At 57.9% G+C, this 22,121-nt stretch overlaps 1 protein-coding gene across 8 annotated transcripts in view; it reads left to right on the top strand.

The window, feature by feature from the left end:
* Window positions 1–22,121, top strand: part of SMARCA4 (SWI/SNF related, matrix associated, actin dependent regulator of chromatin, subfamily a, member 4) — an 87,257-nt gene that overhangs the window by 46,418 nt on the left and 18,718 nt on the right. For 5 of the 8 annotated variants that reach the window (XM_058525673.1, XM_058525672.1, XM_058525671.1 and 2 more), the window contains exons 17-29: window positions 2,037–2,103; window positions 3,219–3,329; window positions 5,030–5,272; window positions 7,248–7,361; window positions 8,055–8,162; window positions 9,194–9,280; window positions 10,010–10,056; window positions 11,179–11,345; window positions 13,778–13,941; window positions 16,312–16,539; window positions 16,789–16,887; window positions 17,140–17,217; window positions 17,935–18,153. In XM_058525673.1, coding sequence (XP_058381656.1) covers window positions 2,037–2,103; window positions 3,219–3,329; window positions 5,030–5,272; window positions 7,248–7,361; window positions 8,055–8,162; window positions 9,194–9,280; window positions 10,010–10,056; window positions 11,179–11,345; window positions 13,778–13,941; window positions 16,312–16,539; window positions 16,789–16,887; window positions 17,140–17,217; window positions 17,935–18,153 — 1,732 coding nt within the window. The remainder of the gene's footprint in view (window positions 1–2,036; window positions 2,104–3,218; window positions 3,330–5,029; window positions 5,273–7,247; window positions 7,362–8,054; window positions 8,163–9,193; window positions 9,281–10,009; window positions 10,057–11,178; window positions 11,346–13,777; window positions 13,942–16,311; window positions 16,540–16,788; window positions 16,888–17,139; window positions 17,218–17,934; window positions 18,154–22,121) is intronic. The other 3 variants (XM_058525676.1, XM_058525675.1, XM_058525674.1) reach the window with 1 other exon arrangement.

The raw sequence follows: 22,121 nt of genomic DNA, 5'->3' as shown, positions 1-22,121 counted from the left end.
GCACTTGGCCTGACCGAGGGGAACCCCCTTACCTTCAACCTGGCCGCAGGGACCCCTTCAGCCTCAAGTCAGCCGTGGAGGGGGAGGATGGGGAGCCGAGTGCTCCTGCCCCAACCCCACGGGAAAATGCCCTCCCAGAATTTACTTGGAGAAGTTTATTTCTTCCTTCGCCTTCCCTTCCTCGTGGTGGTGTGAGAAAGGCTGCCTTGGTAGGAACAGGTCTTCACAGAGAGAACTGTTTCCACATGTGACAGCAGGTCCCAGGCCCCATGATGGGTGGCCTTGCCTCCTTGCCCACCGCACTCGCCTGTGCACTGTCTCCCAGCCCTCCGGTGGCCGAAGTCCCCTCTCCCCGTCTGACCCCCCAAAGAGCCTTCTCCAATGTGTTGTTCTGCAGCATAGGTTTTCCCTTTTCAACTTTTCGTTTTGAAATGATTTCAGACTTATCAGTAATTGCAAAAATAGTATAAAGAATTCCTGTGTACCTTTCACCTGGCTTCCCAAATCTTTCATAACCCAGGACAGTTCTCAGCACTAGGAAAGTAACCACTTGATGCTGTTGACGAACCTAGAGACCTTATCCACATGTTGTCCGTTTCCCAACTAATGCTCCAGGATTCCGCGTTGCCTTTCGTTGTCATATCTCTGTGACGTGTCTCTGACAGCTCCCAGTCCATCTTCGTCCTTCGTGATCTTGACACTTGAATGTTGCTCAGGTGTTTGGTAGACTGTCCGCCAGATTGTGTTTGTGTGATATGCCTGGTTCTGAAATTCTGGTGAGACTCCCCAAGCAGGGATGTTGGGCCCTTCTCCGGGCCTGGCATCAGGAGGCACAAGGTGTAGGAGAGAGTAACTTTGGTCTCTTGGTTATGTGGTGCCTGCTGGTTTCCCCACATAAACCTAAGAGTTTCCCTTTGTAATCATTAGTATCTTGTGGGAGGACACTTAGAAACTGTGTCAGTGTCCCATTTCTCATCATACTTTCCCCAGTAACTGCAGCATCCGTCAGATGAGTCTCGCCTGAAATGATTGTCACTGTGGCAAGTGCCAAATAGCTTCCCACTGGGTGCCCCAACTGTCCCCCATTGCTCCCTGCACTAGAAACCAGACCTCAGTGACTAAACCAGGGTGATCTTGCTGATCCTCAGTAAGGGGAAGCCCAGAGCCAGGCTGTCTGAGGGGGGCCCAGTGGCTTCAAGATGCCAATTTTCTGCTCAGTTCCTTAGCACATGACTCCTGCCCTCAGGCTTCTTACCCTCATGATTGCAAGGTGGCTGCGCCGCCTCCCTTATCTCATCTAGGTTCCCAGCATGATGGGCAGGGCAAAGGGCAGCAGGAGTATATGGCAGCTGAACCTCCACCTTCCCCACCCTCCTTCAAGAGCTTTCCCCAGACAACTTGAGCTTCCGTCTCATTGGCTCCCACTGTGTCCACCAGGTTGCCCCTGGCTGCCAGGGAGCCTGGGAGCTGTGGGGTTAAGGTGAATGTAGTGCCGTCCTCAGTGGAGCCTCTTGGAGGGAGGAGCTGGAGGAGCTGGGTGAGCCATGAGCAGTCTCTGCCACTAGGTCAAGTCCTGTCTTTACAAACCACCGAGTCTAGACTTTATGAGTGAGTTTCCTCTCCCACGGAAAACTACGTCACGGCTTTGAACCTAACACGAGGCGCCGTGCGTCTGGGCGTTTTTCCGGGCAGCAGGTCCACAGCGTGTAGCGTATTCTCACGGGGGCCTGTGACCCCACAGTGGTGATGAGGACTGTCCACCAAGTCCAGCTCCTGCGTCCGGCCGCCTGGCTCTGGCCCAGGCCGACCCAGGCTCCTTCCCCCAGCGACGGCTATCCCCTGTCCCCACCGCCACACCTTGGTGTGTCCCTGTTTCCCCCTGCCGGGGCATCTTCCCCTCCTTCCTGCAGACGGTCAGTTACTCTGCCGGCTCTGAGGGTCACGGCCACATTGGTCTGCCTTCCCATGGACGCTGGTGTGGGCGCTGAGCTGTTGACTGAATGAGAACCTGACTATCCCTTCCTTGTTTCTCTCAGAACGCTGTCAAATTGGGCGTATGAATTTGACAAGTGGGCCCCCTCGGTGGTGAAGGTGTCCTACAAGGTACGTCACAGCCTGGGAGGTGGGCGTGGGCGTGGGCGGGGCGGGAGAGGGGCGCGGACAGGCTAGTTGGGAGGGAACCTCGCGTTAATGACACGAGGTGTATGCATGCGTCTTCCTGTGTTAGACACGTGGGACTGTGCTGTTAATGTAGGTTTGGGATCACTTATTTTATTTCCTTTTGGGGCTAATGCTTTTTAAGTGAAGTTATGGACTCAGTTTGTGGAATATGGTGACATCCATGCATTCACTAGATTTTGTTATTCTCCTTTGAGCTTTGGTTAAAACCTGTTGGTGCACGGTGACTTAATGACTATACACCATGGGCCGCTGTGTGACAGGGGACACGTGGGCTCTGTGCACACCTGCACTGAGTGCCGTACCTAGCTCAGGTCACCCTGTGAAATGGGGACTAATTGTCCCCGTTGTCCTGGTAGGGAAACGGAGGCAGAGAGGGCGTCACGCAGCCGCATAGTGGCAGAGCTGGGTTGTGCCTCTGGCCTCCCGGGTGCAGGCTCTTCTCCATGTGCTGTGAGGCTCTCAGCCCTGTGACGGGGAGAAGGGGTCCCAGCAGAGGGAGTGGCGTCTGCGGGGAGAACTTGGTGCCTTTGAGGAGCTAAAGGTCATGCTGGCAAGAGCTTAGGGGACCCAGTGATGATCGATCTGCCTGGAACGTGAGCCTGGAGAGAGCTCACAGCCTGGGCCCCTGGTCAGCTGGGTAGGGGTTTGCAACTGGAGAGGGGCAGGGCAGATTTGCTAGTTGGGGAGGGGCTGCAGCTGCTGTCAGGGAGTGGTCCTGGTGGCCTGCACTCTCGTGGGGGACGTTGAGGCTGAGGCCCAGTTCTCCAGCGTGGAGGCCTGAGCTGGGACCCGGGAAGAGGAGGGCAGCTGATCGGCCACCAGGAGCAGGGCAGATGGTGGCACAGGCAGCAAGCTTCCCAGAGGGCCCGGGCCCCCGATGGCCCACACGCCTTTCTCTGCTCCCTGCAGTTGGCGCTCTGCGGTCGGGGTTGGAGGATGGGCCAGCAGCCGTGCCCAGCGCTCCGCCCTCGTCAGGAGTGCTGTGACCCGGCTGCCGTGGCCCCGGGAGCTCAGATGTGCGTCTTCTCCCCTCCCAGGGCTCTCCAGCAGCCAGACGTGCGTTCGTCCCCCAGCTGCGCAGCGGCAAGTTCAACGTCTTGCTGACGACATACGAGTACATCATTAAAGACAAACACATCCTCGCCAAGGTAGTGTGTCCTCGTGTAGAACACACTGCATGGGCAGTGCTGGCGGGGAGCACGTGAGCCGGCCTGACCCGGGGTTGTCAGGCGGTGTCACGCTCCCTGTCTTCTCAAAGCCCCTTGCAAGTCATTTGTCAGTGAGTCCCCTGCACGTGTGTGGAGACAGCTGCTCAGCGTGTGTGAACGGCCCGGTGCAGGGTGACCTCAGGTTTGCCTCTCTGACTGTGCCCAGGCTGGCCCTGTGTGGGTCCAGAGATTGGGGCTGTCTGTGTAGCACGCGGACTAGCTCCTCCCTGGGCTTCTGCCCAGAGAGCCTCGTCACCTTGGTGCCTCCAGGCCAGCCTAGTCTCTCCTGTCTCCAGAGACCTTGGCCCTCCCGCCCGGGTGGCTGTGTCTCCCCACTGCAGCCCACGGGAAACCAGCCCCCTAGGCAGGAGCGATTCGTCGTTCGGGGCCGAGCACTCTGAGGCCCTGTGTGTTCCGTCGGCCTGGGAGCCTCTTAGCTGACCCAGTAGTGAAGGCAGCTCTAGTGAGGCCATCGGTGAATGACTGAGGATATGCTGTGACCTGGATAGAAAACAGGCACTGTCCCTTTCCCTCAGAAAGCTCGTTTCCTGGTTTGGGGAGGGGCGGAGGCTGAAGATGATGCCTCTGCTCTCACCACTAACCATCCGGTGGAGTGAAGTGGGTGGTGGAGTTTTTGACCCAGGGATGGAGGAGCTGCTTACACATCACCACACCTCGGGGGCTTGATCGTAGTGATGCTGTGGGGTGCCCGATATGCATCCCCCAGCCTCCGGATGAGGAAACTGAGGCCCAGGGAGCTGGTGTCCCGCGTGCGCACACTCACTCTCGAGCCTGCAATGTGGGTCACCCTTCTGACTTGGTCAAAAGCCAAGCCTGTCCCAAGCCCGAGAATGGGGCTCCAAAAATCCTGTGCTTATCTGACAATGGCTTTAACTAACGTAAACGCCTTACGATAGGGGATCCTCCTGGGAAACGGCTGCTGGGCCCGTGCCCCCATCAGCTCTGCCCTTTTCTTCCGGGGCACTGGACGTGCATGGCCTCACTGAGGCCTTCCCGTGTCCCCGGGAGGGGGAAGCGGAAGCACAGAGTGTCCCTGAGGCTCGCCAGGCTCACACGGAGACACCAGCTGGATTTAAACCTGGGGCACCCCCTGCCAGACTCCCATGCACCATGTCCGTCCCACATGTAGCTGACAGCAGGTTCTGGAGCGTAGCCCTGGCCGCCCAGGCTCACACTCTGAACCTGCCTGTGCTGTTCCTGCCTGAGAGGCAGCCTGCTGACTGGACAGTAGACCCGTTACTGAGCCACGGCCCCTGTAGACGCTCCCCGCCGGGGGGGCCTCTCTGATCAGCGAGGAGTGTGTCATTGGGGGACTTTTCTGTGCTACATGCCAGCACGTATCATTTTGGGGGAAACCAGAGTGCTTTCTGCACCCTGCCTTGAACACCCGACAGCAGGTCACGGGCACGTCTCCCTGTCCATGTGTCCGTCCTCACCCCGTGCTTTATATAGGCTGCGTGGTGGGGCTGTCACTCGGTGGGCTGGTCCCTCGTCAGGGGGTGTTGTCCACCTGGACGCGCTCTCCGCCCGCAGCCCTCACGCCCGAAGCTCGTGAGCGTCCTGCTCCGCTGGGCAGCCCTGCGGCCCCCTCCCCTGACCGCCTGCTCTTGGGCCCGCAGATCCGTTGGAAGTACATGATCGTGGACGAGGGCCACCGCATGAAGAACCACCACTGCAAGCTGACGCAGGTTCTCAACACGCACTACGTGGCCCCGCGCCGCCTGCTGCTGACGGGCACGCCGCTGCAGAACAAGCTGCCCGAGCTCTGGGCGCTGCTCAACTTCCTGCTGCCCACCATCTTCAAGAGCTGCAGCACCTTTGAGCAGTGGTTCAACGCACCCTTTGCCATGACCGGGGAGAAGGTGGGTGTGCAGGGCCGGCCCTGCGGCAGCAGGGCCAGGCGGGGAGCCGAGGTCGTGGGCCGCCCGCAGAGGAGCTGTGTCTGAGAGGACCGTCCCGGGCTCAGCTGGCTGCCCTGGTGGGTGTGTGTTGAGTCCCCACCACGATGGGCAGGGCCTGGGCTGGCTGTCAGGGCAGGAGTCCCTGTCTTCCTGGAGCAAGGCGGCCCTGGCATCCGGGGCTGGAGGAGCCATGAGGGCCCCAGAGGAGAAGGGCAGAGATCGTGAGGATGAACTCTGGGGGGATGCTTGGGGCTTCTGTGACCTGCTCCCTGGGCACAGGGAGGCCACGTCAGGAAGTGTGGTCCTGAGGCAGCTGTGAGGCCGGCAAGGAGCGAGGGAGTGAAGGTGCAGCCAGGGGGTTCAAGGGTCCCGGCAGGCCTTTCTGGGGGTTCAGATTTCACCCTAAGGGCAGTGGGAAGCTCGGAAGGTTTCAGTCAATAGAGCAACGTGGTCAGATTCTGTATATCTTGTTTTTATTTTGTTATTTTTTATTTTTATTATTATTATTTTTTTTTTGTGAGGAAGACTGGCCCTGGGCTAACATCCGTGCCCATCTTCCTCTACTTCGTGTGGGACGCCGCCACAGCATGGCCTGACAAGCGGTGTGTCAGTGCGCGCCCGGGATCTGAACCAGCGAACCCTGGGCTGCCGCAGCGGAGCACGCGCACTTAACCGCTTGCACCACCGGACTGGCCCCCTGTATATCTTGTTTTAAATAGAGCTGTGGCCGGTGTTTCTTGATGTCTGTATGGCCTGGGTGGCGCTGTCCGTCTGTCTGAGGGCCAGCTGCGTTTTCTGTTGAAGAAGATTAAGTGGCCTGAGTCCACCCAGGGCTGCTAGTCTATCAGCCCAGCCAGCTAGTTCCCGATTATGAGGTTTTCCTTAGGTCCAGGACAGTGGGGGCCACCACACTGTGTTACAGAGGGTCCTCTGCCAGCATCCTCTATGGGGTACCCCCTCCTTGGCACCAGTTGAGGCTGAAGCCCTTTGGAAGGAGAAACTGAGGCCTTGCCAAGAGTCTCATAATAAAGGAGCCCCAGTTTTCAGAATCCCAAGACCCCCATCCTAAGAGCTGGGGTGCAAGTGGTCTCGTCTCATTTATTTCCAAGTTGAATAAAAGCTCTGCCAAGAGAGTGTTGGGGGCTCATGGGAGAAGAATTCAGGTGACGTCTTATCTTTCACTTTTTAAAAAAAATTTATTTTTATTTACTTATTTATTTATTTTTGCTGAGGAAGATTGGCCCTGAGCTAACATCTCTGGCAGTCTTCCTCTATTTTGTATGTGGGTCACCACCACAGCATGGGTTGACAAGTGGTGCCTAGGTCTGCACCCGGGATCCGAACCTGTAAACCCCGGGCCGCCAAAGCAGAGCGCACAGAACTTAACCACTACGCCACCAGGCTGGCCCCTAAAAAATTGTTTTTAATTTAAGTTTTTATCAGAGTAGCAGGCGCCCTGGGAGGGCAGTCTTTCTTTCTCTCTGTCCCACCCAGGCTGAAATGAGAGTGGATTTGGGGCTCCTAGTGACAGAGCCCTCCATGAGAATCATCCAGTTTACACCAAACGTTTTGTGACGGGGACCCCCACTGTGCTGTCTGGCTTCTGTTTGGACGTGTTGACGGGTTTCCAGACCCGAGTTTGTATCACTTTGGGGGAAGTGACAGAGCGTCCTGCTGTGTTTCGTAAGGCCTCTGGAATGTCGTGCCTGGGACCTTCAGTTCCACGTCCCAGGAATTCCACGGAAGGTCCCAGGTCCTTGCAGTTTTCCAAAGGAGGAGGGTGCCCCGCCATACCCCAGAAAGCAGCAGGCAGTCTGGAAAGGAGGCACTGAGTGCGAGGCAACGCTGGCTGACCCTACCTGCCCCCCTCACCCCCCACGTGCCCGCCTGCCTCCTCTGGAGGTGACGCCTGGTTTGCGTGTCTCGGGACTGCCAGGTGGACCTGAACGAGGAGGAGACCATTCTCATCATCCGGCGTCTGCACAAAGTGCTGCGGCCCTTCCTGCTCCGACGGCTCAAGAAGGAAGTCGAGGCTCAGTTGCCCGAAAAGGTACCGTGGGAGTTTTGAGCAGAAGTAGCCATGATGTGGGGTTGTGGGGGCTTCCCAGGGTGGGCGCAGTCAGGCGGCTCTCCTGTGGTGTCTCATGGCCCTGGCCTCACCTTGGCGTGCTGGAGATATCGCAGCCTGGGGACGGCCACTCACCCCAGGTCCACAAAGCAGAAGGTGGGTGTGTGGGTTAGAGCACAGGCCCCCCCTGCTGTCGTGGGCCGGATCCCTGGCAGGGCCGGCCCGACAACGTTGGGGGCACTGGGAGGCCGTGGCTCGATGGGCCGCTCCCCACCCTGGATGACTGGGTTCTTGCTCACAGGCCCAGCCCCACAGAGGCCCCCAGGACCCCGTCCCCTCCCCCCGGCTGGGCTCAGAGGTCCCTGGGCAGTCCCCCCTCCAGCCATCCTTGCCGTTTGTCTCCTGGCCGGCTGTGGAGGGGCCTTCGGCAGGTGGCTGAGTTGCCCGCTCTGGCCCAGGCTCCTCCTCCGTGTTTCTCTGCCCTGGTGCGTCTACCAGAGCCTGTCTCCTCTCGTCCCCCTGGCTGTGGGGCTCCTCACCGTCACCCCGTGTGCCCCGATCAGCACCCTCCCGAGGCCCAGGATGCCTCCGAGAGGCTCGCAGATGAGACGCCCAGGGCGGGGGGATTGGGTCAGGGCCCTCGGCCCCCTGACCGGTGCCGTGTGTCCCCTGCAGGTGGAGTACGTCATCAAGTGCGACATGTCGGCGCTGCAGCGCGTGCTCTACCGGCACATGCAGGCCAAGGGGGTGCTGCTGACGGACGGCTCCGAGAAGGACAAGAAGGTTGGCCGGGCCCTCCCCACCCGGGCGTCCAGGGCGGGCGGGTCGGGGCAGCCGGCGTGCGGGGCTTGAGCGCACTGTAGCCGGCCGGCCTGCCGCCTCCTTGGAGTTGATGGCCGCGGTCGAGGCCCAATCTGGTTGTGATCCTGGGAGCACTGCGTCGCCGTCGCTGCTGTGCACAAGCCCAGTCATGCTGCGGGAGCTGAGGCTCATGGCCCGTTTCAGGGGCTCAGTCCCCCAAGACTCTCCCATCAGCCCCTGTGTGCTTATGAAACGCTGGCTCCTGAGTGTGTGTCAGTCGGCAGCCTGGGGCCCAGCACTGACCCCTGCCCAGTTAGAATGTTCTACTGAGCCCACCCTCCCAGCTGGGAAAGAGCTGCTTCAACAGCCATGGCCACTGAGCCCCTTCACCTTGTTGTCAAGTGAGGTTCGGGGGTGCTTACAGTAGAGAGGAGTGGGGGCTGGGTGGGCTGCTCTCAGGTCCCAGGCCCCACCCGCCCCAGCTCCCCTCACAAGGAGTAAAATTGTCCTCCCAGGCCCCTGGATCCTGCGCCCAGTGCCTCGAGCTTGGCCCTGCCTCCCCATTTCCTCTAGATGTTGAGTTTGGGCCCCTTACCTGAGCTGTGGCAGCAGCTCGATGCCTAGTTTACTTCCGGCCCAGGGCACCGCCTGTCTGCATCCGCCCTTCATCCTGTAGCCAGCGATCTTCCTAAGCATCATGGCACATTGGCCACAGCCCCCTAGGCCACCCAACAATGCCCAGGACGAAGCTGGCCTTGCAGAGCATTTCTGATTCGGCCTCAGCTCTGCCAGTTTTATTTCCCTTCCATCCCGCCCACCCCTCCACCCCTCCAGGGTGCAAGGCCGTCTCTGCTCCCCCCAGGGCTTAATCCGGGCCTCTGGATCCCCATAGGAGCCAGCTCCTCACTCCTGATTTCTCTGCCTCAAACCACACCTGCCCCCAAGCTTCTCCTTCCGCCCCACCTGCCCCTGGGACAAGGCCTGATTTGGAAGCCTTTTTATGTTCCCCACAGGGCAAAGGCGGCACCAAGACCCTGATGAACACCATCATGCAGCTGAGGAAGATCTGCAACCACCCGTACATGTTCCAGCACATCGAGGTGAGGCTCCCGTGGGCCCCCTCTCCTGGACGGCTGTCTGCTGAGCCCCCAGGCAGACCCAGCTTGCTTTTCCCTGACAGTTTTCAAAAATGATGGTTTTTAATATTTTAAATAGGTAATGCCTGTACATTTGTCTCTTTCTTAAGTTTTCTGTTTGCAAGTGCTTATTGTAAAGAATCCAAACGGTGGAGGGAAATGTGGGACAGAAATGAGAGCCCACCCTCAGATAACCAGGGAAGCATCCAGACTGTTCTTTGGGGCCATGTTCCCACCCGGTGGGGTCCTGCTGCCTCTGCGCTGGCATCCTGGCTTCCCCACTCGGTGTCATGCGGGCCCGTCCTGGTCAGCGCAGCACGAGCAGCCGCGCTCTTCAGTACAGCCTCTGGGTCAGAACCTTTTTGGGCCACGAGACCCTTTGAGAGTCTGGATTCTTGCTTTAAAAAAGCACACATACATCCGTACTTTTTTGGCGTAACCTTCCAGGTCCTTGCAAATCCCCCAGTGCCGCTGGGATCCCGTTTCAGCTCTCCGAGGACGGGCGCGGGCACACGCGATCATGGTGCTCATTTGTGTGGTTGAGAGTGTTGTACCATGGCTTCCTTTCCTCCGTTGGAGGAGCACGGGGCAGGGGATGCGGTGTGGGCCCGGAGCCGCCGTGGGCGATGGCTGAGCACTGGTGGGAGGGCGCCGAGACTGCCCCACGCTGACTCGTCTCTCCTTCCGTTCCAGGAATCCTTTTCCGAGCACCTGGGCTTTACCGGCGGCATCGTCCAAGGGTGAGAAACTCCCCGGCTCAGGGCAGTGGGCAGACGGCCCACGTGGGGGTGGTCCTCACTGGTTTGGATGGCTTTATTCCTCTTATTATATTTGTGCAATTTCAAAGGAACTGTATTCATGGCAGAAAATTTAGAAAATGTAGACGAACCCAAAGAAGAGAATAAAAGCTCTCCACCCTCTGAGAGTTGACCACCATTGACCTGGAGAGGCAGACCTGGTTTCCAGGCCCCGCTCTGCCACCTCGGGGCTCTGTGACCCTTGACAGCTTCTTAACCACTCGGAGGTTAAGCTCTGTCTGCTCACAGAGGGACACTCCATACGGCATGCTTCCGCTTGCCCTGAGTGTTCCCCAGCGTTGCTTGTCCCGTGTGGCCCAGACTTTGTTAAACCCTGACGTTGGACGTGGACGCTGCCTCTCGCTGTCACCGTTGCAGGCAGCCTTGCTAAGAGCACTCCTGTGGCTAAGCCACCGTCATTTCTCTGGGATATTAAAGCGTTTCCAAGAGCAGAGGCACCATGTAAAGAGCAAAAAGTTCTTTTGCTGTGTGTGTTTTATACCCAACTGCATAATGGGCCCCACAGACCTGGGTTTAAGTCCCGGCCCTAGCGTGTCAGCAGCCATGTCGCTCTGTGCCCCCAGCCTCAGTTTCTCGGTCTGTAAACTGGGGGTTGTTGACCGGCGTGAATGCGAGAAGCTACTGTGGCCCTCAGCCCTGCATGTGGTGCATTGTGGGTACTCTCCAGTGTGAGCCTTTGCTCCTAGAAGTTCTGTGACAGGAAGGGAGATGAGGCCTGGCTTCCCAGGGCAGCCGCCATTCACACCACTTGTCCTGGAGTCGTTGCTAAGTTCACCTCCTCTCCTTAAGTATCCAAGTTGGACGATGATCATGGTGTCACACATTACAAGGGGGGCCTGTTTGTTCCAGTTGGGTTGAAATGGCTTTGCTGAAACTGTGGGGCGTAGTTGTGCCCAGGAAGCCCCTCTGTGCCCCTCGAGCCTGAGGACCAGCCGCCCAGGCCAGCTCAGGGCAGCCTAGAGATGGGGAGCGTGCTTGCTTCGTCCTCTGCAAGGTGCCGTGGTTAATGCTGGGTGCTTCTCCCCCGCCCCCTCTACCTGCCAGGCTGGACCTGTACCGAGCCTCGGGGAAGTTTGAGCTGCTCGATAGAATCCTCCCCAAACTCCGTGCCACCAACCACAAAGTGCTGCTCTTCTGTCAGATGACCTCCCTCATGACCATCATGGAAGATTATTTTGCGTATCGTGGCTTTAAATACCTCAGGCTCGATGGTGAGTGTGCCGGAGAGAGGGCCGTTTGTTAAGGGGCCTCATTATCCACTGCTGCCGAAGCTTCTGGCCCATGTGCCCTCCCTCGCGAGGCGGGATGAGGCCCGGAGCGTCTAGGGTTAGCAGGTGCCAGGCTCGCGCGACTGGGAGGGGGGTCCCTGGAAGTACGGAGGCTGGATCTGAGCCCATGGCCTGGGAGAGTGGCCAAGCTGGACCTGACACCCGGGTCTCCTGAGCACGCGGTGTGTGGTCTTCCCGCCGCAACCCTGGAACCAGTGGTTAAGGAGCACCCGACAGCCTTGTTTTGGTTAGAAATGACAGGCACCCATATTCTGTGGGCATACGGCAAAAAGCATTGAACCTCAAAGGTTCAGGCGTAGCTGAATCCAGGTGTCCAGATCATGTTGGAGGGACTCTTTTCCAGCTCTTGACTGCCCTCCCTTTTGGCTTCATTCTCAGGCATCCTGTCTAGGCTTCCCTTGCGCCTGCTCAGTGTGCCCAACAGAGAGGCAGTCCGTCTTTTCCCCAGAGGTCCAGGGGGCTGGCTCTCATCAGGCTGCTGTGAGCCCCGTGCCCGGCTCTCCACTGCCCGGGTGGCTGTGGAGCTGTCACTGGTCAGGCTCGTCCTTGCGGGAACTGTGAGCACCAGGAGTAGCTGGAGAAGGAGGGAGGGAAGCAGCTACTGTGGGGTGACAGTTCCCCTGGGGACAGTGCCAGCTGCAACCCCGTGCTCGCCCAGGAAGTCCTGTGTCTCTGCCTTTTCCCCAGCACGTTGCGGGGGAGGAGGGGGCTGAGTGAGATGCTGGCAGCGTGCAGGACACGTGGTCGGACGCTTGTCGACTAGCCAGGAAGGCCCTAGAGGGAGTCCCCACTCTGTGAGATGCCTCACAAGAAAAGTGAACTTGGGAGCCGCTGCAGTAAAGGTGCTTAAGCAGGTGTCTTTGCCCACACGACTTCTCAGAGCCTTTTTCTAAGCTCATTGCTAGGTGCATCTCCATGGCCGGATGCCCCAAACCTCTGTGCCCTGTTTTGTCTTTTGCTGGGCATCTGGTGGCCCTGTGGTTTCCGGACCGATGGTCTGTTGGCGTCTGCCCTCCCTTCGTGGCCCTGCATGCCCACCTGGCCTTCCTTCAGCCCTTTCTTGGAGTTCTGTCCAGGGCCCCCCTTACAAACACAGATCTGGCCGGGGGTCTGCCCTCGCCCCTGCCTCCGTCAGGCGCTTCCCATAGCTTGGAGACTGAAAACCGCAGCCCAGGGGAGGCCAGCGTGGCCGGGCCTCTCCCGTCCTTCAGGGGCCGAGCCTTTGGGAGTGCCAGTCCCCGTCTGTGTCACCATCCCGACCCCCAGAGGAGAGGCTGTATGCCGAGAGCGTGTTCCCACCCACCCCAGTGTCTGTTCCTTTGCTCTGTTTCTTCTTTTCTCTCCACGATGAGAGTCTTCTCTATAAGGAGGAGGACCTCTGTGGGCTCGGCCACAGTTGGATCCCTAGTACCTCTCGTGGTCAGTGCCACACAGTAGATGATCTGGTAAAAAGCAGATGAAGGGTGGGGGCTCAGTGTCACGTGAAGTGGAACCTTCCAGTGGCAGAGTGGTGAGAGCGAGGGGCCTGGCCCTGCCCCACTCGAGGCCTCAGCCCCTCTTCGGGGTGGGCAGCTGTGAGCACATCTGGAGCCCGGGATCTGGTGGGCATCAGGCGTCTGCACTGGTCATCGGGACGTGTTGGGCAAGTGGCAGGAAGCATTTGACTTTCATTTCTTGACCACAAAAGACTCCTGATTGTGCCAAAGCTCTTGTTGTTCTGAGCTGACAGCAACCTGAGGAGCTTAGACGCCCCTCTGATGCTCACGATGCTGAGGATCGTGTCCTGGCTGTCACACAAGAGTCCCTGTGACTTGATACAGGGGGGCGCTGGTCCTGCCCGAAGGGAAACGAGTTCCCAGTATAAGGCACCTGGGTGTTTGCCTGTAGATGGTTTTCTCTGTGAACCGAGGGGTCCCATCAAGGTAGGGTCGACGGCAGGCGCTTGGCCTCTGGCGAGTTACTTGTTCCGCTTTTTTGTGGGGCGTGGTGTTACCAGCATTAGCCGACGTATCTCCCACCACCCTGGGGAGCAGCTGGGCAGGGGATGGTGGGACAACAGCACTGATGGGGTGGCCCCTGTTGCCTGGGTGTGGCTGGGCTCTGGGCGCCTCCTTTAGTCCCACAGTGGCCCCCTTTTACGTGGAGGAGACGCAGCTGTCCAGTTGGGGCTCATTTTCGTCTCCTAGGGTAGGAGTGACAGTAGTGTCACTGTTGAGCGAGTGTGGCCATGGCTCAGGTGGCCCCTGTGGGGCACCTGTGGGCACTGTCGCCACTCTCCGAAGCTCGATCTCTCCTCGCCACCACACCTCCCACCACGGTCACGATGCTAAGCCTGTGCTCCCTGCGCCCGGCAGGAACCACGAAAGCAGAGGACCGGGGCATGCTGCTGAAGACCTTCAACGAGCCTGGCTCCGAGTACTTCATCTTCCTGCTCAGCACCCGGGCCGGGGGGCTCGGGCTCAACCTCCAGTCGGCCGACACTGTGATCATTTTCGACAGTGACTGGAACCCCCACCAGGTGAGAGTGGGCGGGCACCCTGCGGGGAGGGGCTTGAGGCCTCGTGGATCCCCCGCCCTCTGCTGTGAGTGCCCCGGCCTCCTGACGTTCTCCTGGGGCCCTGGAGCCTGGAGCAGTAGCACCCGTACCTCCTGAGGCCTTTGGAGAGAAGCCTAGAGAGGATTTGTTTTCCTCAGTTTCTCAAAACAAAAAGAGCTTTTTGCTCTGATTATGAAAAAAATACATTCCATTGTTATTAAAAAAAAAAAAAAATCCTGGTATTACGTAACAGCGTAAAGAAAGTAGAAAAGGACCCTGTCTTGTCACTGGTGTGGTGTCCACTGTTTCCATTATCCCCGAAGTCCTTCCGGGCCGTGTTCTTTGTGAGCACACTCATGCTGGTGCTTTTAAGACAACGTTTGGAGCATACTTTGTGCCCTTTGTGTACTGATGCTCTTGTTTTTATCTGTATACCCTCCACGGGGCTCCGTGCCACTAGACAGCGATATGGAATTTTACAGTTGCAGCAGCTTTTACGTAGGTTTTTAACTTTCCCTATGTTTTGTTATAAAAGTAATATCTTATTGTTTCTTAAGAAATGCGAATACCAATAATTCGAAGTCGCATGAACTGGAGTCCCTTTTTCCCTTCCCCACCACTCCTGCTCTTCTCTGAGAGACCCCAGCATCCACTTGTATGCACACGCGTGTGTTCTGCTTTTCACGCGAATACAAGCACGTTCTAGCACGTGTCTCTTCCCTTTGGCAGCCGGTGTGTTTCACGTCCCTGTGTGAGCACACTGGGACTCTTCGCAGCCATTTCGTCAGCTGTCCCGGTGTATGGCGGCCCCCAGACTTCTTACTCAGCCCCAGTTGGCAGGCGTCTAGGTTTTCTCTTTCTCAGCATGACCACCAGCCCCTTGGTCCTTCTCGTGGAGCACTGGCCAAGTCAACCCTGAGAGGTGGGATGCTCGGCCCACGGCATGTCCCCTTCACACTCTAGTTGCTTCTGCTGAAGAGGCCTCCAGCAGGCTGCCCAAGGTTTCTCTCCTGTCTACAGGGTGCGAGCGTGCTCTTCTATGCAGCCTAGCAGCACTGGTTATCAGCGTGTAAACTGTAGCCCGTCTGATAGACGAATGCCCTGGATGGTTACTAGTGTCCCTTCCTACCGTCAGCCTGGGGTGTAGTTCCCACCCAGACCTATATGACTGGCCAGTTTTCTGAGAGGTGGGTGGGGTGTGCCTCCCCTGCTAGAAGGCAGACCTCGGGCAGAGCCTCCCTGGACCCCTGTCCTCCGCCACACTGGGAGGCTTCAAGGCCACTCAGCTCACTGCAGGGCCACACTGTTGGGCACTGTCCCTGCCAGGAAGTCCACTGGCCAAGCCTGGGGCTGAGCCTGGACACAGGGCACTCCCATCCCCACGAGGTGTGGCCTCTGCGGCCCCCACTGGGTGCGAATTTTGAGTTCAGCCCCACACAGCTCCTGGGCCTTGACACAGGATTTCGTGGAGCCCTCCTGGTTCTGTGCTGGGTGATGACACAAACAGTGTTGGCAGCCACGGCTCCGCTTCTGCAGAGCTTGTTCCCCGCCAGGCACTGAGCTGAGTACCCAACGCCTGTTCACTCCCCTTATGCACACTATAGCTACGAGAGGGGCTGAGAGCGAGTCCTGAGGCTCAAAGAGGGTGGGCCCAGGCCTGGGGTACACAGTGAGGAAGTAGCAAGCAAAGCAAACCAGGCATCACCACGACACTGCCTGGCTTTGGTCCCGTCCTGTACATGACGTCCTCACCGTGTTATGGCCGCGCTGAGCACAGGCCCTCCTGGGGTAGGTGAGGGGACCCGTGCAGCTGTGATGGACGCTGCTTGGCAGTGTAATTCCCAGGGTCTGCCATCCAAAGCTGCGCTTTTGTCCTGAGTGCCTGTCTAATCCCAGTAAGATAGAAAGGGACCGGCCAGTCTGGTGGTGTAGTGGTTGAGTTCAGCACACTCCACTTTGGTGGCCTGGGGTTTGCGGGTTCAGATCCTGGGCACGGACCTACACACAGCTCATCAAGCCATGCTGTGGCAGCGACCCACATACAAAATAGGAGAAAAATGGGACAGATGTGAGCTCAGCGACAATCTTCCTTGGCAAAAAAAAAAAAAAAAATAGAAAGGGATTGGGGGGACTCAGGGAGAGATTATCCTGGCACGGGCTCCAGGTCGCCTTCCTGAGCTAATTCCAGCCTATGCAGCTGCTGGTTGGGGCGGCAGAACGGCCAGGCAGGAGGCAGGCGCATGAGAATCAAGGAATCAGAAGGCCCTCGCCTCTCCCGATGGCGTGGCAGGGTCGACTGCCCCTCAGAGATCTAAAGAGCCAGTTGGGACTGACCGGCGTCTCTTTCCCCAGGACCTGCAGGCGCAGGACCGCGCCCACCGCATCGGGCAGCAGAACGAGGTGCGCGTGCTCCGCCTCTGCACGGTCAACAGCGTAGAGGAGAAGATTCTGGCCGCGGCCAAGTACAAGCTCAACGTCGACCAGAAGGTGATCCAGGCCGGCATGTTCGACCAGAAGTCCTCCAGCCATGAGCGGCGCGCCTTCCTGCAGGCCATCCTGGAGCACGAGGAGCAGGACGAGGTGAGGGCAGCGCCGGCCCCGACCCCTCCCCGGCGTGAGTGGTGGACGCATGAGCGGCTTTCATTTTTGTTTTTTTACCTTTTTTGCACTCTTATTTTTTTTGCATCCCTTTGGAGTAAAGGGAGTGTGGGCTGAAAGGAAAGAGGATGAGTACTTGCTTTTTCTTTGAAGTCGTTTTTTTTCCTAAACTGCTGGTGAAAGACGCCGGATTGACAGCCCTGGAGACTGAAGTCCTCTATTTATCCACAGAGCAGACACTGCAGCACGGGCAGCGGCAGTGCCAGCTTCGCCCACACTGCCCCTCCGCCAGCGGGCGTCAACCCCGACTTGGAGGAGCCACCTCTAAAGGTGAGAGGGTAGTTCAGTCTCCATGCCCATTCAATCCTCGGCTTCTCGGCTGAGACGGCCAGCAGGGCCCTGACCCCACGGAGCGTGCGTGTGCGTGTGCGTGTGTGCCTCTCGCTGCCGCGTGGTCCCCATCCGCCGCAGCCGCAGGGACCTCCAGCTCATCTCCCACGGAGCGCCGCTGCTCGCCTCCGAGCCCGGCCGCCGCCCAGCCCGGCCGCCCCGCACCCAGACTAAGCGTGTGAAATCTTGTAGGAAGAAGACGAGGTGCCCGATGACGAGACAGTGAACCAGATGATCGCCCGGCACGAGGAGGAGTTCGACCTATTCATGGTAAGCTCCGCGGGCTGGGCAGAGGCGGCGGAGCACCCGGAGGGCTCCACACGCCACGCCCTGCTGCCGTCAGAGCAAAGTCTCCTGGCGATGGTAGAGTCCCTGGCGGGTAGTGGAGCCGGGGACAGCCCTCAGGGTGGCCCCACAGTGCCACCTAAGTGACCCGTCTTTCTTCCATGGCCATCTCCCCCTAAGCGTAGGAAAGGCAGACGCGCGCACACTCACACGCGCGCGCACACACACACATCCTCCTGTTTCTGATCCTCAGTCCCGCTGATTGCCTGTCCTCCCAGGTCTCTTGGCTTATGGGACTTCGAGACTCTTTCAGAGGGAGTTAACGCTGTCCAAGGCCAAGGGGCAGACGAGGGCCTCGGTCACAGACGCCCTTCGCCTCTGGAAGGGGAGGCCGATGTTGGCATGGAATCAGTTGGGGGGGTCTCGGCCCTGGCAGGCCTTGCACCTGCAGCCCACTTCGGCCCTTCTTCTGCGACCTTCCCATCCTTTCCTGTTTTCTCTGCCCCCGAAGCAGAGCCTCTAGCTGGGGTCTGCCGTAGGTGCCGGGCCAACTCAGCGCCGCGCACCCAGGGCTGCTGTTGCGCTCCCGCCGCGGTGTTGGTCCCTGCGGCGGAGAGGCAGCCCCTTGTCCACGTGCCCCCCGTGCCCCGCTCTCCTGCGCTGACGGCTCTCTCCCTCTGTCCCCGCCCGCCCGTGCCGCAGCGCATGGACCTGGATCGCAGGCGCGAGGAGGCTCGCAACCCGAAGCGGAAGCCACGCCTGATGGAGGAGGATGAGCTCCCCTCGTGGATCATCAAGGATGACGCGGAGGTGGAGCGGCTGACCTGCGAGGAGGAGGAGGAGAAGATGTTCGGCCGCGGCTCCCGCCACCGCAAGGAGGTGGACTACAGCGACTCGCTGACCGAGAAGCAGTGGCTCAAGGTACACGCCGGAGAGGGCCGGTGGGGCAGGCCGGGGAGCAGGGCTCGCCCATGGCCGGGGCGCCTCTGGCCGAAACCTGGGCAGCTTCCCTTCCGTCCTGCTTGGGCGGCCGTCATTAACATCAGCGAGGCTCCTAACGGAGGTCAGGTTCCTGAGCTCCTCGACCCAGGAGGGAGCGCCCAGGCCATCCCCAGCCCGGTGCGGGGGTCACTGCTCTTTCTGGGGTGAGGAGTCACTTCTTCGTGAGAGTGGGGTCCAGCATTGCTCATCTCAGCGTGGTGCTGGCCTCTGAGTGCCCATGACAGGGAAGACACAGGAGTCAGTCAGGGATTGCCAGGGGTGTGACTGCAGTCAGGCTGCCCTCTTCAGGCGCGTCTCCCCCACAAGCTGGACTCCTGCCCGGCTGCAGGGAGGGAGGAGCACGCAGGTGCCCACCCGAGGCTCGGGGCTGCAGCTGCTCATGGAGGTGGCGTGAAGTTCCAGCAGGTGGCACCTGGCCGCGGTGTAGCAGCTGCGGACGGCTGAGTCAGGGCTGCAGGGCTGGGGCCCTCCTGCCTCACCCCTACCCTCCCCGCTCCAGCCGAGGGCGCGTTGCATCTGCACGGGCACCCAGCACTGCCGTCAGCCCTGGGGTCACGGTGACTGATCAGACCCCTCCCCTGCTCGGGGACTCCGAGTGCCGAGGTGACGAGTAAGAACCCAACCCTGACATTGTCCCTGAAACAGCACTTCTGAGAAGGCAGATGGCGGCTTCCGGCTACCCCCTGCCGAGTGCCACACCCCGGAATGTGTGATGCTGCCCTCCTAGGCCTCTGGTCACACACCTGGGGTTCCTCTTGACTGACTGCGGCCCCGGTGCCTCCTCAACCTGTGTGGCCAGGGGCCTCCAGTCCCCTCCTGGGAGCTCAGGACACCCCAGACTTGCTCGCCTGCTGAGCTGTGCATGAAAGGAGACCACTGCAACGTGCCAGGGAACCAGGCAAACCTCAGGGCGGGGCAGGTGGGGTGTCCTGTTCCCCACCATCAGCCCAGGGCTCCAGGGCCAGGAAGAGAACCCCTGACAAGGAACGTGGGCCCTACTCAGACCCGTACAGCTCCCGAGGGGACATCACCAGCCCTGCATTTTTGAGACAGAGCTGCTTTTTACAAAATAGCTGGCAGTGTGCTAATAGTGTTTTGTGCACATTTCTTTCTTTCTTAGTTTTTTTGAGATGTAATTTACATACCACATAGAATTCACCCATTTCAGATGTGCAATTCCCTGGTTTTTCACAGAGTTGTGCAACTGTCACCGCAGATCAGTTTTAGAACATTGTCATCGCCCCACAAAGGAACCCTTTCCTCTTTAGGTATCTTCCTATCTCTTTAATCCCCCAGGCCTCAACTCATTTCTTTTTTTCTTGATAGTTTTGCCAATTCTGGACATTTCATGTAAATGAAGTCATGCAATATGTGATCCTTTGGTATCTGACTTCTTTCACTTAGCAAAATGTTTTCGAGGTTCATCCGTGTTGTAGCGTGTGTCAGGACTTCATTTGTTTTTATAGCTGAATAATCTTCCGTTGTGCGGATGGACCACCTTTGTTTATCCAGTCATTAGTGACGGCTGTTGGGGTTGTTCCCACTTTTTGGCCATTATGAATAGTGCTTCTGTGAACATCCGTGTACGAGTGTTGATGAGGACATACTTATTGATTTCTCTTGGGCCTATACCTAGAAGCAGATCCAATGGCAGTTCTCGTTTAACCTTTTGAGGGACTAACAAACTGTTTTCCAAAGCGGCTGCACCGTTGTACACGCCCACCAGCAGCATAGAAAGGTTCCAGTTTCTCCACGTCCTCGCTAGTACTTTTTATCTTTCTTTTGAATTCTGTGCATTCTAGCGTGTGTCGAGTGGTATATCGTTGTGGTTCTGAATTGCACTTCCCTGGTGGCTAATGGCGTCGAGCATCTTTTCACGTGCTTATTGACCATTTTTATATCTTCTTCTAAGACGGCTGATTTGCAGATACTTTCTCCTGTTCTGTGGGTTGTCTTTTCACTTTCTTGATGGTGTCCTTTGAAGCCCAAAGGTGGTTAATTTTTTTGTGTGTGTGTGAGAAAGATCGGCCCTGAGCTAACATCTGCCAATCCTCCTCTTTTTGCTGAGGAAGACTGGCCCTGGGCTAACATCCATGCCCATCTTCCTCCACTTTATATGGGACACCCCCACAGCATGGCCTGACAAGCGGTGCGTCGGTGCGTGCCCGGGATCCGAACCGGCGAACCCTGGGCCGCCGCATGGAGCGCGCGCACTTAACCGCTTGCACCACCGGTCCGGCCCCACAAAAGTGGTTAATTTTGATGAAGTCCAGTTTATCTGTTGTTCTCTCTTTGCTTGTGCTTTGGTATCGTGTCTGAGAATCCGTTACCAAATCCAAGGTCACAAAGATTTACCCCTGTGTTATTTTTCAAGAGTTTTGGAGTTTCAGCTCTTACATTTAGGTCCGTGCTCCTGTAAAGTTAATTTTTGTGTGTGGTGTAAGGTTAGGCCCGACTTCATTGTTTCTCCTGTGGAGGTCCAGTTGTCCCGGCACCATTGGTTGAAGACTGTTCTTTCCCCATTGAGCCCATGCCTTTTTGTATGTCAGACTCGATACAGTTTACAGTAATAAGAAATACATGTGCCCCCAACAGGCATGGTCCTGTCTTAGCGGTGGGCGTGTAACTGGCACCACTTTTCTGGCAGCCACCCTGATGCCGTACATACCAAAACCCTTCAGAATGTTCTAGGCTCCTGTCCTGCTGGCTGACCTGCACTGTCTAGGCCTGCATGTTAGATTCCTAGGGCTGCTCTAAAAGTTACCACAAAGTGAGTGGCTTGAAACAGCAGTAATTTATTCTCTCACTATGCTGGAGGCTAGGAGTCCAAAATCAAGGTGGCAGCAGGGCCATGCTCCCTCCGAAGGCTCTAGGGGAGGGTCCTTCCTTGCCTCTAAGAGCTTGTGGTGGCCCCGGCGTTCCTTGGCTTGTGGCAGTGTCACTCCAGTCTCTGCTGCCGTCTTCAGTGCTCTCCCCCACGTCTCTCTGTGTGACCTGTTCTGTCTCTCATAAGGTCACTCTCATTGGATTTGGGGCCTACCCTAGTACAGGATGATCTCATTTCCCTCCTTTTTTTTTTAAAGATTTTATTTATTTATTTTTTCCCCAAAGCCCCAGTAGATGGTTGTATGTCATAGCTGCATATCCTTCTAGTTGCTGCATGTGAGACGTGGCCTCAGCATGGCCGGAGAAGCGGTGCGTGGGTGCGCGCCCGGGATCCGAACCTGGGCCGCCAGCAGCGGAGCGCACGCAGTTAACCGCTAAGCCACGGGGCCGGCCCTCATTTCCCTCCTTAAGTAATTACATCTCTAAGACCCTATTTCCCCATAAGGTCACATTCTGAGGTTCCAGGTGGATATGAATTTTGGGGCACACTATTCAAGCCACTGCACCCCCTGGGCTAGCGGTGCGTGCCCTCCCCCATGCCGACTTCTTTCAGTCTCTCCTGCCTGCCACCTGCCCTCCATGCTGTTCCTTTGGCCTGGATGCCTTTCCCTCCCACCACTCTTCAGATCTCAGCTTTAGTGACACCTCCTCTGGGAAGCTCTCCCCGACCCCTGACCAGGACACATTGGCTCCACTATCAGAGCACCACCCACCCTCCTTCCTCGCACCTGACCTGCTTGTCACTGCATTTGTGGGATGTCCGTGTGATCACTGCCCCTCTGGTTCCGCTCAGCAGTGTATTCTCAGCACCCAGCCCTGTGCCCGGTGCATAGTCACAGCCAGTAAATGCTAGACAGACGCCCAGCGCATCCCTTTGGGGCCAGGCCCCAGTGCCTTTTCTGATTCCACGCTCCCCTGGAAACCTGTCTTCCCATCATTTTGATTTCAGGGATAAAATATGCGAGTTAATCATCATTGAGAAATAATGAATTAGGATTATT

Source organism: Diceros bicornis, chromosome 30 (genome assembly GCF_020826845.1).
Source record: "Diceros bicornis minor isolate mBicDic1 chromosome 30, mDicBic1.mat.cur, whole genome shotgun sequence".
Taxonomy (NCBI): Eukaryota; Metazoa; Chordata; class Mammalia; order Perissodactyla; family Rhinocerotidae; genus Diceros; species Diceros bicornis.
This window is presented reverse-complemented; position numbering and strand designations above follow the sequence as displayed.